Source organism: Aplysia californica, unplaced genomic scaffold (genome assembly GCF_000002075.1).
Source record: "Aplysia californica isolate F4 #8 unplaced genomic scaffold, AplCal3.0 scaffold00046, whole genome shotgun sequence".
Lineage (NCBI taxonomy): Eukaryota > Metazoa > Mollusca > Gastropoda > Aplysiida > Aplysiidae > Aplysia > Aplysia californica.
Genome location: NW_004797316.1, coordinates 1528666 through 1541719, shown reverse-complemented (window position 1 = coordinate 1541719; position 13054 = coordinate 1528666). Strand labels below are relative to the sequence as shown.

General features: G+C 39.5%; 1 protein-coding gene across 4 annotated transcripts in view; it reads left to right on the top strand.

The window, feature by feature from the left end:
- Positions 1-12264, top strand: part of LOC101849526 (WD repeat and FYVE domain-containing protein 3) — a 129632-nt gene extending 117368 nt beyond the window's left edge. For all 4 annotated transcript variants that reach the window (XM_035968223.1, XM_035968222.1, XM_005092446.3 and 1 more), the window contains 6 exons: positions 1245-1304; positions 1809-2459; positions 3742-3928; positions 4797-4908; positions 5644-5841; positions 6923-12264. In XM_035968223.1, the coding sequence (XP_035824116.1) occupies positions 1245-1304; positions 1809-2459; positions 3742-3928; positions 4797-4908; positions 5644-5841; positions 6923-7052 (1338 nt within the window). In that variant the 3' untranslated portion in view covers positions 7053-12264. The remainder of the gene's footprint in view (positions 1-1244; positions 1305-1808; positions 2460-3741; positions 3929-4796; positions 4909-5643; positions 5842-6922) is intronic.
- The last annotated feature ends 790 nt before the right edge of the window (positions 12265-13054 follow it).

The following is a 13054-nucleotide window of genomic DNA, read 5'->3' as shown; positions in this document are numbered from 1 at the left end:
ACACACACACACACACACACACACACACAAATATTATTGCCCAATATCACGAAAATCAAGCGCGTTCAATGGGGCAACAATCATCTTTTTTTTCTTCTTTGTCTTTGTACTACCTGATTTTGGGCCAAACTACCTGAAAATGACCCTGAATCTACCTGAAAATGACCCTGAATCTACCTGAAAATGACCCTGAATCTACCTGAAAATAACCCTGCATCTACCTGAAATGGAAATTTTGAGGTAGGCAGCCCTGTATAGAGAGGTTGCTCAAATAGTAGAATAAATCTGGGATTTTCTTTTCTTTCGGTTTACTGCTGTTTTCAGATTTAAAAGTGTTTGGTTCAAGCGGACTTTACTGTATGTCTCTGTATGTATCCTTTAACTGCTTTCTTGTGTAATGATAGCTGATTTTTGCTTGGCCAATGCAACAACACAGTCTGTACCCATGAAACTCCATGACCATTAACTCGACGACATGAATTTGAATTTACTTGCCCTTTGAACCCCTGGAAATATGGGGTGCTTCTGATGCCTTCTTGTGACAAGAGTCATTTTGCTGGTAGACCTAGCCAAGCAGTGCAATCAAATATGTGGCGGGTTACTATTATGTAGGGGTCTCAGCCATAGTGGACAATTCAGTTCTGTCCCTGATTGGATTCCTTTACTGTGTCCTGTCAGTGGAAAGGGATGAGATCTCATTTGAAAGATTGTATGAGTTGATTTATGTGCCTAGAGATTTGTCTCATGGGAGTAGGCTCTATAAGAATGATTTACATTATTCTTATTATAATTATTCATTATTGTTATTGTTATTATTATTATTATGATTAATATTATTTATATTTCAATATCGCTTGAAATAACTTTTGAACCTAAAGTTATTAACCATTCAAAGTGGGTGGTTTGAGGCCACCACTGAAAGGATCTACTTATATTCTTTCCCCTCTGTTGTTTCTGCCTGTCTTACTCTTTCCCGGTGGGTGATGGGCGGGTGCTCTGGTGTGGTTGGCTCCTTCTTTCCTGTCAAACATCTATCATCCTTATCTCTCCTTTTTTTGTATTTTTTACTCTCTTGCAACACCTTCAGCACTTATGTTACCTAATTGTGTTGCAAGTGCTGTAGAACTCTTACTAAAAAACAAAACAAAAAAATACTAACTACTGGAGTACAAAAACCGGCCAGTAGAAAGTGTATTTGGATCAGTAGCAGCTGTGTTGAGTTCTGACATGTTGTTTGTCTACAGATCAATGAATGGGACAACCAGAACGTGATTCTCACCGGCAGCAGTGATGGCGTCGTCAGGGTATGTGTTACCTGGCCCTTGCATGTAGTTCCTCTTTGCTGGTCTTTTTGGGGGCCTTTTCACTCTATTTTTTATGGACAAATTGTGTGTGTGTTGTTGTTTTTTTTCGATATATAAGTCGGCAACATTGCTTGAGTAAGATCAAAACTAACAAAACCAGATGGTTCACTCGGTGTGGAGGTGTACTTTTGGATAAATTTTCATGACTCTGTGTTTTGTCATCCTGTGTCTGTCAGTCGTCATGCTTCTGCCTCCGCGTTGTATGCCAGTTGGTGGTTAGCGGGTGCTATAGTGTGGTTTTCTCCTTCTTTCTATAAAACATCTGTCATCCTTATCTTTCTTCCTTCTTTTTTGTTTGTTTGTTACTTTCTAGTAAAATGTCTAATCTCCAACACTTACATGACCTAATAGTGTTGTGGCAATAATCACTGTTTCCCTGTTCTTGTCTGTTACACAAACATAAAACTGTTATAAAGTTACACTGTTGCTTTTTCTTTGGTGCAGATGTGGAGTGTGGAGTACGTACAAGTTCCTAAAGAACAACCAATGAATACTCAAGAGGCTGCAGATGCTGCTAAGGGTACAGACGGAAAAGGAGAGATCTCGCCGACCTCTGCTGTGGCTCAGTCTATGACTGGACCCCGCAAACTGTCTCGGCACAGTTCCTGCGAGGGTTACAATGCAAGCGTCCGCAGATTGTCGCGCAGAGAGTCATGTGACAGCTACAGTGATGGTAAACCTGCTGCTGACATGCTCCGCGATTTCAAAGACCCAGATTACCTTGCAGCCATTGACTGCGAGATGGGTTCCTCGGGTGAACACGACAGTCCTCTCACCGCACGGCTGAGGGACGAGGATCGAGACTCGTGGAGGAACAGCACTGGAAGTAGCATCGGTGAAAGCTTCCGCTATAACGTCAGTGCCACAAGTAGCACAGGTGATCTTTACCGGACTTCCGGGTCAAGTACTTTGGTACGGGGCTCTAGCGTTCAGGAAGTTGTGGAAGCAGACAAGGCCAGCCTGCAGTCGGCCAGCGGTGTCTCTCTGGAGGTTGGGGCAGATGCGGCTCAAGAACTAGGAGCCGATGCTGGAAAACACTTGTCAGGGGAGAGCACCAGTGTCGCAGAAAGAGGCGATAACTCTTCTGTGCAAGAGGTGAGTCTTGTAGAAGTTACTGTCAATATAATTGTGAGCTAAAAGGATGGCTTTATTTGCTCCTAACACACTGAATTGAATTTTAGCACTGATAATTTGAGACTCTCCTTTTTAATATACAGTCGAACCTGCCCTGACGGCCACCTCTATAAGACGGCCACTTGTACAAACGGTCACTTTCCATTTCCCCCCTTGCGTTTTTTCTATATAATTTAACTGTGTAAAACGGGCACCTGTCCAACGCAGCCGCGGCCACAATAATTTAACACACAACCCCTATCACACTAAGCAATAATACCTGTCTAAGACAGTCACCTTAGTGACTCCATTACGTTTTGTCATAAATTGTGCATTGGCCCCTGGCGTTGTGGGCGAGCCGTCATAATTCAATCACCGGTAGTCCCTCCAACTGATCATGTTGCGTAGGCCCCTCCCACTGTTGACCAATAGCAACCAATTTTCAGCTGCTGGTGAGGTAAGCGTGTGATCCCTCATAACCCATAAGCCCCGCCCAGAACTCATACACATATCGTAAGTGAGATGAGTGGTTACTGTTTACCCAGTCTGTAACAAAGTAACAAAGGACGTCAACATGAACTTGTTACAAAAGCGTCCCTCGTTCTCCGAGTGGTGGCGACCCATGTGTTTGTTTTAACATGGCACTCAGTCTTCCTTGTCTGATACATTTCGTTTTATTGTCACCATTGTGCAAAATCAGCGACAAAATAAAAATTACAAACGAAATACAAACCAACAGCAACAACACCAACAAAGACAACAACAATGGGGCTACTTTCGATTGGGGCCTCAGATGGGAATGGTTTGTTTCCTTTATCTTGATCAGTCCTGCCTAAGACGGCCACCTGTCTTATACGGCCACTTTTCTCCTTGACAATGGGTAGCCGTCTTACACAGGTTTGACTGTATTTATTATGTTAAATTGGGAGGGTTTAACATTTTCTCTCCAAGTTTGTCTTATACACCTGGGATAATTTGATAACCACTAAGCACAATTGCTTATCAGAAACATACAGACAAAAGCCATTGAGGCCTATTTACTGTGTGTCAGAGTTTATGACTTCTGTTCTATAAACATAGATTAGTGAACTGTGCCTTATGGCCAAGACACTCATGCTTAGTTTTTTCTCAGTTCAATGTTTTGTCAGGGGGCCAAGTGGTCTGTCTGCCTAAACAGCTGCTTATTTTCTGTTCTGACAGACAAGTGTTCAGCTTCGATAAGAATGAGCAAAGATTCTAAGCCTTCTTATTTTTCTCCTTACAGTCTCAAAGCTCCGGTCAAGCCCAGGGACAATCTGGTGATGGTGATGTGACACGTAGCGAGTCCAACTTGTCCGACTTTGAGGTGATCAGTGAATCAGATGTGGCAGAGACTAAGAAACGTTCCAGCACAACCACTGAGGATCTGCTGAGGAAGTACAAACCTTTAGGCAAACACAGCCTTCGAGAAGGTGAAGAAAGATAGCTGATTTTTCTCTATACATCTGGTTCCTAAAAGTAGAATGATGGCTGGGTCAGGGCAGTATCTATCTAGATATACATGTGTGTGTGTGTGTGTTTTCATGTGTTCGTACGTGTGTGCGTGCATGCGTGTGTGTGTGTGAGTGAGTGAGAGACGCGGATGTGGAATCAGGTGCTCGTTATTTTTGGGGCATGTGGAGTTAATGGTATCAACTTGAAGCTTGTTCGTTTGACTTGCTTTTGACGAAAAATACCCATCTGTCTTGAGTAGATATTGAAATATTTGCTATTGAAGGAGGCGGGGTCACCTGGTTTAGAGGTAAAATTAGCTAACCAAAGCATAATGACTTTCATAGCCAGAGAGGCCATGAAAACTGAAAATTTACATTATTTTGTGCCTTATGTCAAAAGTTTTCTGTAAAATCCATGCTGAAATTTGTTATTAAATGGACATAAAGGTAGTGAGCCAAAAAAGCAAAAATTTGATCCAAATTGCAGGGTAAAAGGCTGAGTTTTTTTTGTTTTTAAAAAATTATTTTGACGAGTGCCTGATTTCACCAAGATGCCTCACATATATATTTGAGTATAACGGGTTATTTTGTCGTAATACCTGCCACTACAAGCCTGATTTACCCATTGGCAGAAAGGACACAATTGTATAGAGTATGTCAAGAAAATGATTGAATTTCTCCTTTGTAATGCATTTTTTTTTTTAATCGTAGAAATTGAAACATTTTATGAAATCTGCATTTTCATACTAACACTTGGTTCTTTTACTGCTTCATGTTGAATGTGGGCATTTGAAAAATAAATTTACACAGATAAATGAGGTTTTTTTTTTTTGCTTGTTTTTTCCAGGTTTCTGCTGGCAGAGACAATTAGTGTTCCGCAGCAAACTTACAATGCATACCGCATTTGAGCGCAAAGACAACAAGGAGCCTGCTGCTATCATGGCGATATCAATATCAAAGTGAGTAAGAAATGAATTTCAACCTGTGACGAATGACCCTTCCCACTTGTCCGGAATTATGTTCCAATTTTTTACCCCCTCCTGTGAATTTACTTGAAATTTGAACTGTGTATTATTTAGAAATGTTTAATATTGCTATATGTTGAGAATTTTGACAAAGATAAAGCATATTGAAAAACCCGACATAGTGGCAGAAACGTCAATGTGCCCTTTTATTTTCCTGTCTGTGCCAAGCCTTTTCTGAAGTGATGTTGTTTGGAGAGCATATGCTCTCCTACATTCCATCCTAGTCAAATATGAAGCCCATGGGGTGGTACCTTTTGAAATGCCGGAGGATTGTATTTGTTTCAATTCAGCATGAAGGAGATAAAGAATATAGTATTAAGTTAACATAGCGCTGAATGCTTTGAATTTTGTTCAAATTCAGCCAAGTTGCAGCAATCTTTGTTGAGCAATCCCGTCTCTTCACCCCAATGTTTTGCTTGGTCTTTTCAAGTACAAAAAAATCAAAAGTGCACAGTGATTAACTGTAGGTGGCTGTTGGTATGTGCTCTGGTGTGGTCAGCTCCTTTTACTTCTTTTACAGGAATCTTATTACCTACGCCGTTTCTTGTAAAGTGTGACAGTTATTGTACTGTCTTTCTAGACTATCTCTTAATAAGAACAACCAAGTGATTGATCTTTCAGCCAATTGTCATTTCTATACTTTTTTCCTCTGTTTGATGCCACTTACAGAGACCACAAGACTGTATATGTGGGAGATGTCAAAGGTCGCATCTGGTCATGGACAGTGACCAGTCAGCCTGGCCGTGCTGTTGCTGACCACTGGCTCAAGGATGACGGGGCAGAATCCTGCCCAACATGCGGTGTCCGGTTTTCTTTTGCCGAACGGCGACACCACTGTCGGAACTGCGGCAATGTCTTCTGCTCCAGGTAAGTCGCTACTCTGTTTGCTCTCTGGCAGAAAGTGTGTAAACTGCTGTGACTTGGTTTCTTGGCAATGTCTTAGCAACGCTATTTTATTAAGTTGTTTGTCAGTTGCCGTCCATCACAATTCCAGAGAAATTGTTATGATTTTTTCCCATATTTTCCCTTGGGTATAATGTAACACTTAGGCTCGTGCTGCTTACACTTGTGTCTTTGTTTCCCCGAATTGGAGAGGGGGTTGTACTTTGTGCAGCTACAGGCTTTTTTTTTTAATGCATGGAATTTTCAATATTAGGTTCCTTTGAGGATTTGTTTTTGCCCAGTTATGTGTACTTATTCAGTGGAGTTGGGAATTTCCCATTGTTGTTGTGGTTTTGGGTAACTTTTGCTTTTCTTTTCAGACATTGCAATTGTTTGGATAAGAAATAACTTTTTCTTCCTCTTAGAATGGTAGGTCTGGTTTTCTTGAAGTATGCGTGTGCAACTTAAAATGTTACCAACTATTTTGTGAGATCCTGGTGCTTAGCATGAATTGGGATAAAAAGCCATGTTTGATCTTGAAAACTGTGGTTTGAAATTTTTGTAAATGTCTAGAAATGTTTACCTCCTCTGGGCTCCTGACTCTTTCTGCAGCCTTTCTGCTACTACTCCTTGGCTCCATCTTACTGCTGTCTTTCAGCCAAACCCCTGCTCTTCTGGTAGGAAAGATCTACACCTAGCCTTCTCGGACAAGGGCGTAAAGTCTCGGAGGGCCCGTGTGCAAGTTGCACATGTTAAAGATCCCTTGGTGGTCTAAAATCGATAAGAATAGGCTTCAGCCGCTACCCCGGGCAAAATTCAAAATTTCCTACGAGCTGTAAAAGTTTAATATGTCCCCCGCACTCATATGACATCATGCAGTGTGAGCGCCGTAAATCACTTACCGAAAAACATACATTTTTAATTAAAGCAGCACAGTTATTCGTAACAGCTTCAAAGGAATGCACTGTCAGCTAAAAATTCTGATATAAGGCCTCCTGGCCGTCCCACTGTTTAAAGAGGACATAAAAACATTTGTTCTTATGTATAAGCATTTTTTTTTCAACAGATGCAGCAGTCATGAAACGGAAATCCGGCGGCTGAGGATCGCAAAACCAGTGCGGGTTTGTCAAGCATGCTTCAACATCATCAAAACACAGCAGGCTTCTGAGAATATGCCCCCACCTGTAAGACTTTAAGGGAAATACAAGCTGGTGTCATGTGGAGTCTGCTGATAGGAAGGCTTGTGCCAATCAACAAGTGATGACGTTGAAATCTCGGCTGACCCCAGTGCAAACCAAGATTTACTTTATGTCCTTGAGTTCTGTTGATTAAACTCTTCAGAATATGTTGGGCTATCGTTTTTCAGAAATTCCAAAAGTCTCTAATTGTCCTGATGTTTTATTTCTTCATTGACCAGTAAAGTACAGTCTAGCTGGATGTCCTTTCATAATGTCTTGTCAGGCAGGAAAATCTTCCTTTAAGTAGCTGGTATCCTCAAAGGATTAACTTACTGCTTACAATTAAGAATTTTGGGTGTATGTCTGAAAACAGTGACTGATGAAATTACCATCACTAGGTCTTGAATCTTGTTAATGTAAAGTTATCTTATTGCTGTGCATTTAGACCACAAGGCAGTGCCTTGTATATCAAAGAGATGCATTTTGTGGTACTGTTTATTGATGTGTCTCGTACAGCTATCATGCAAGTCTTAATCCACTGATGATAGTAGACCGTTCTACCGAATAGGAATTCTGCTTTTTGGAAGTGCTTACGCAATGTTTGAAAGGAAATAGTGCGTGAAAAAATGCCATAAGCTCACTAACATAATGGTTCTATGTGGAAAAAAGGGGTGTAATATTTAATGTGCTTTTTTAGAACTCTGTAAATGACTTATGAAAAATATGTTGTTTTTTTTTATATGTAGAAAAATTGCAAATGGGATTGATGAAGACAATCAAAAGATTGCCTGCTTCTGAATGTAGAAAGTGCTGTCGGTTGTGTATAAACTATCAGTGGTAGGCTCTCAACTCTTTAAAATGAATCTCTTGCCAACAGTATTGCTTTGACCTCTCCCCAGCTGACTAGGTTTGACTTTTTGTGACGAAGTAATTCATCATGCTTTTCTCTATAATACAGTCCAGTATTTCGTCTACAAAAATCCATCCATTTTCATGTATCATGTGCAACTCTGATTTCATTCATGGGCTACTAGCATTTATCAGTCATGTACGAGAGTGAGAGTTCTCCATTTTTCTTGAACAGCGATTTACGTTTGTTTCTTGTGCATTTTCAGCTTACACTGCTGTACATCTGTGGAAAGACTAATTAATGTCTGAGAAATGTAGTGTAAGGGCTCAAGTGGTTTGTACTTAGGAAATGTCTGCTGCCCTTTACCCATCTGGTTTGGCCTTTTTGAGACATGCAGACCGGAGTGTATTCTCTGAAGTGAGCTTATGTGTTCTAGGGAACTTTGTGGCGTGCACATAACTGTGCACCTGTCATTGAAATAACATGTGGATGAACTTAGATTGTTGTACATCATTAATTGCACTCTGCAGTCAGCTGTCAAGTCGTGCCAAGAAATGGTGTCCTTAAAGCTTTTAGACTTTATAGGAATTTCCTTCAAAGAGGCAAAAAAGCTTGGTCAAAACTCAACCAGAACTGCTTTCAGCACGCTGTACTTAATACATAAAGCCCTGTACTTGCACCACTGGAGTCTACAGCTTTCGCTTGCCACTTTACTCAATAGACTTTAGATTTGCATGTTGATATGGGTAATTATTCCTCAGAATGATGAGACATTTGTGCTGAGCCACCCTTTACTGGCTGAGAATCAAAAGGTTCTATCGACGGCAGTTGTATGTTTCAAATGGATCCTTTTGACTTTATATGTGCAGCTGACATGTGAATGTGAGTTCACATTCCTTCTATGTAAAACAGAAACTCTGCGTAACTTGGAAGGTAGGACTAATTATTTGAACCTGCTGTGTACAACTTTGCATGCCTGAAGTCTGCAAAACTTTTGAACAGAACAATTGGTGCATAAAACTACTGTGGTTTGATTTTCAGTGACTGAAGAGGCTCAGAACTCTTTCACATAGTCACACAGTAGCCCAGCAAAGGGACATGAAGATGGTGTGGATTATGAGTGTAGGATTCCCCTATGTCATTCCACTTGAAGACACTCCATGTATGTTTTACTGTATCTCATTGCTTCATTTTCTTTATTATCTGTATAAAAAGTAAGTCGATGATTTTATCGCCATATTATCTGAATGTGATATTCATATGTGGAAATCTTGAAAGTAAGATATTCTCTTGCATCATCGGTGCAAAAGGCTGGATTTTGATGTCGTTTAAATTCATGTAGCTATATTTTAATGCCTCCAGTTCCGTGTGGGGTTTCTCACTGGAGATATTGTATCTAGTCATTTATGGGATTTACGTGTGTAGCTAGACTCAGCAATCTGATAACAATTCATGTCTTTGTTCATAGGTTGTATGTTGTCTCCTCATTTTCGAATATATGTTCTCTAGAGTAGAGAAGTCTGCACTCATTGAATGCTTTGGGTTTCATCTTTCTTTTACACCAGTCAACTCGGACAGACACAGGTATTTCTGGCGTTTCTGATAAGACAAGAGAATACCTGCAGTTGTGCTTCATCACTAACAGTGTGCTAAAGCCATTCTGCTAATGAATGATTTTGTTCATGTGAAAAGCAATACACATGTTTTTGAGGGACTTACAACAGCTATTTTTCGTAGTATCTGAGTTATGGTAGTTGAAATATTGTATGAGCGATTATCAGTAATAGGATATTAGAATTCATGTTTGATTTGAGATTTAGATTCTTTGAATTTCTTATTATTGAGAGATCTCGGACACTGGTCAGTTCATTGCTATCAGTTCCTTATTTATGAGAGTGTCAAATTCATTAGATCATTTTTGTGAAAAATGTTGTAACATTCATGTTTTTGTGATGCGATTGTCTCCCATCTGTGAACATGTACTGGAAGTTGTCTTGACTTGCGTTTGCTTGAAACAATTTGTAAAGCTTGATACAAAACCATTAACCATTTTTGAACACTGTTTATTTTTATCGGGTTTTTTGCTTATTAAGTTGATTTCTTTTTTTCATTCCTTGCCTGTGATGCCGACAATAATAGGTGTAAAAAGATATGGAACTGATTATAAACAGTTATTGTTATTTATGATTCATCCATCTCTCATTATAATGCTTCGTGGTCATAACTGTTTGTCCGGCATAATTCTGAAAATGAATTTTGATTATTCTTATCTCTTGAAATGATTTTAATTCCAGTGCAATAGCGTTTACTTTTCTGTGGTGCATGTTATGATGAGGTCAGTCTGTTGTCCTCCTCTGATTGCTGACAACATAATCATTATTATAGGCTTTGCACATTTTGCTGATGTAAGCCATATATATATATATATGAGTGGCGCACTATTTACCTACATTCTCATTTCAGTTCAGTCAAATGGTTTATTCTTTCACTGCATGACCATGTTATTTTTCTCAAACAGCTGAAATTTGTGTGACTGCCATATCTTTACATTTATTTCCTTGAGACTGCATGTGTACTGTGCTGTGGATTTGTTTCTGGAAATGAAGGGGTTTTTTTGTTTGTTTTGGGGAAATACAAAGGTTTCTGGGACTTGACCATAGCTCTTTGTGTCCAAGAAAGTTTTCTTTTGCCTTTTCAGTTTATTTCTTTAAGGATCTCATGTTAATATAGCTTCAGGGACACTGCTGCTTTTCCAGTTTTTTCCTACAAAGTCAAACTTTTTAAGATTCCATCTGTTACTTGCCATTAGCAGATGTTCTTTGCTGGGACTCGTTAAGGTAATGAAGAGAATAGTGTTATGTCAGTAATGTTTCTGAAAGGTAGATTTATTTGTGATGAATGAGAATAAATGCTGCCATTTCTGTATAATTATGCAGGCATTTCAACTGTGTAGTCTGTGGAGAAAATATTTCAATGGGTTGTCGCTTTTCCATTTCCTGAAATTCTTTTTTTTTCTATATTCCAGTATGATATCATCCCTGCCATTTGTACGTGTAAAATGATTATTATGAACTAGATCAGTGATGTGTAGAAGTAAGGCCCAGCTGGTGTTTATGGCGCTATCTGTACGATTTGGATTATGCTGTTGTGTCAAACACATTTATCATTTCCCTTTTCTATGTTTAATTATGTCCCATCTGAAATGACCATAAGCCCAAATTCTTTCAGTCCGTCACAGTCACACATCAAACTGCGTTTTTTGTTTTCATTTCTTACGTTTTGAACTTATTTCTTAAAACGTTCCCAATTTTATTTGAGTTTTATTAAATGTAACCAATGTTTTACAAGCAGTTTTGTGTGTGTGTGTGTGTGTGTGTGTGTGTTTATGTGTGTTAAAGAGAAAAAATAAGTGTGGTGAGTTTGAGCTCTTAGGAGTGATTTTGTAAGTGAAGAGATGTGGTTAACTCGCTCAGTCTGGGTCATGGACCATTATGTTACTGCTGATCATGCAGCCCTTGCAGGATGGTCATTGTTCTTTTTTTAAAATCTTTTTTCTTTCTGCCTATTTCTTGCAAAGGCTGCAAGAACCAGCTGTATGCTAGTTTACCCTGTTGCCGGCCTTGGTGACCAGGATAGTTTTTAAGCTATTCTTTGGGCAGTGGGGCCTCACAAGGCAAACAGAGCAATGTGGTGTCAGTGAAGCAATGAAGTCATGAGACATACTTTCCTGTTCCTAAAGCACAAGTCTATTAACATCTGCATCTGCTATAAACTTGTAGCGACTACTTGTAGTTTGCTTCTGAACACATTTTTAAAAAAATTACAGTCACAAAGAAGATGTAAAGGAAATACAATGAATCTGCTTTTTGCATGTCAGCATTCTATAGTGACATCGCATTAGATCTCCATGTGAAATTTCTGTATGTTTAAAAAAGTTTTTAGTTTTGCTGTTTAATAGAAGCTGGTTTTAGCATCCGATTTAACATGCTCTTCTCTGATTTGTGTGAAACTGTCATGTTATGTGATGCTGTAGAAATTTCAGTATGGTATGATTTTTTTTTTTAATGCCCTTGAAATATCTGTATTTTGAGGTTGTGCTTGGGAAAAGGCCCAGTATCGAGTGAGTTGTCAAACGAGTTGCTATTATATGACGTGAGTACAATAATTGTACTTAGGTATATATTACTTGAATGTTTTTCTCGTAAATTAGTATTCTAGTAGACTCAGTGTTGTTGGTGTATTGAGAGTACAGCAGTCTGAATCTCTTTGATACATACTTTTGGGTGATATTGTGTGACTGGAGAAGAGCATGGTAGGTTTATTGTTGTGCTTGGTGTAGACTGTTGCGACCGAACAGAAGTGGGGAAAGAGAGAGAGAAAGGGGGAAGAGGGACATGTTGCTGAATGTTTTTTGGAGTGTACAGTGCTGTAGCCAAGCTCGTAGGCATCTGTTGCAGGGCCCTGTCTTTTTCAAAGCTTTTAGTTTGTGCCATGAGATGGGGGTGAGCTTTTTTGCTTCATGCAATGGTCCAACATGTACATTTTCACTTACCAGAAGCATGCTATCTTTTCTCACAGTTACAGATGTTATACAGAGCTCCTCTCATGGATGATTCCACCACTTCTACTATAAGTTTCTGTTGTCCCATACCCACCTTCCAGCTTTCTGCCTGTTGTAGCACAGAATCAGTCAGTTGATGTCTGGCTTTATCGACTATACTGGCTCGAGAAAATAAGGCTGCAGTAATACAAGTATTTATAGCTCCCTCGAGGTGATTATTGTATCCAATATTTACGCCCTTTACAATGCGGTGTAGATCATTCAGGGGGCTGACTGCTTCAACCGTGCCTGTCAGGACTAACCCTTGAAGTGTGAGATACATCATAACAGAAAGGTTCTCAATAACTATATCTTGACCACATTAGAATTAAACTTGAGTGTTAAGCACACACAATGGAGAATGTAACTACAGAAGCTGTTTCATAGAATGTTCGTCTGCCAGGTTCTTTGTAAAAGACACCCAGAGACAACAGTGCAATTTATTGAGGTTACTCATGTTTTATACTCTGGAGCTGGATCTGAACATCTTTTTGATGGGATAGTTGCATGCTTGGTAATGTGTTGCTCAGACTCAGAGGCATAACAGCAAAATGTAAGAGAATTTAGCGT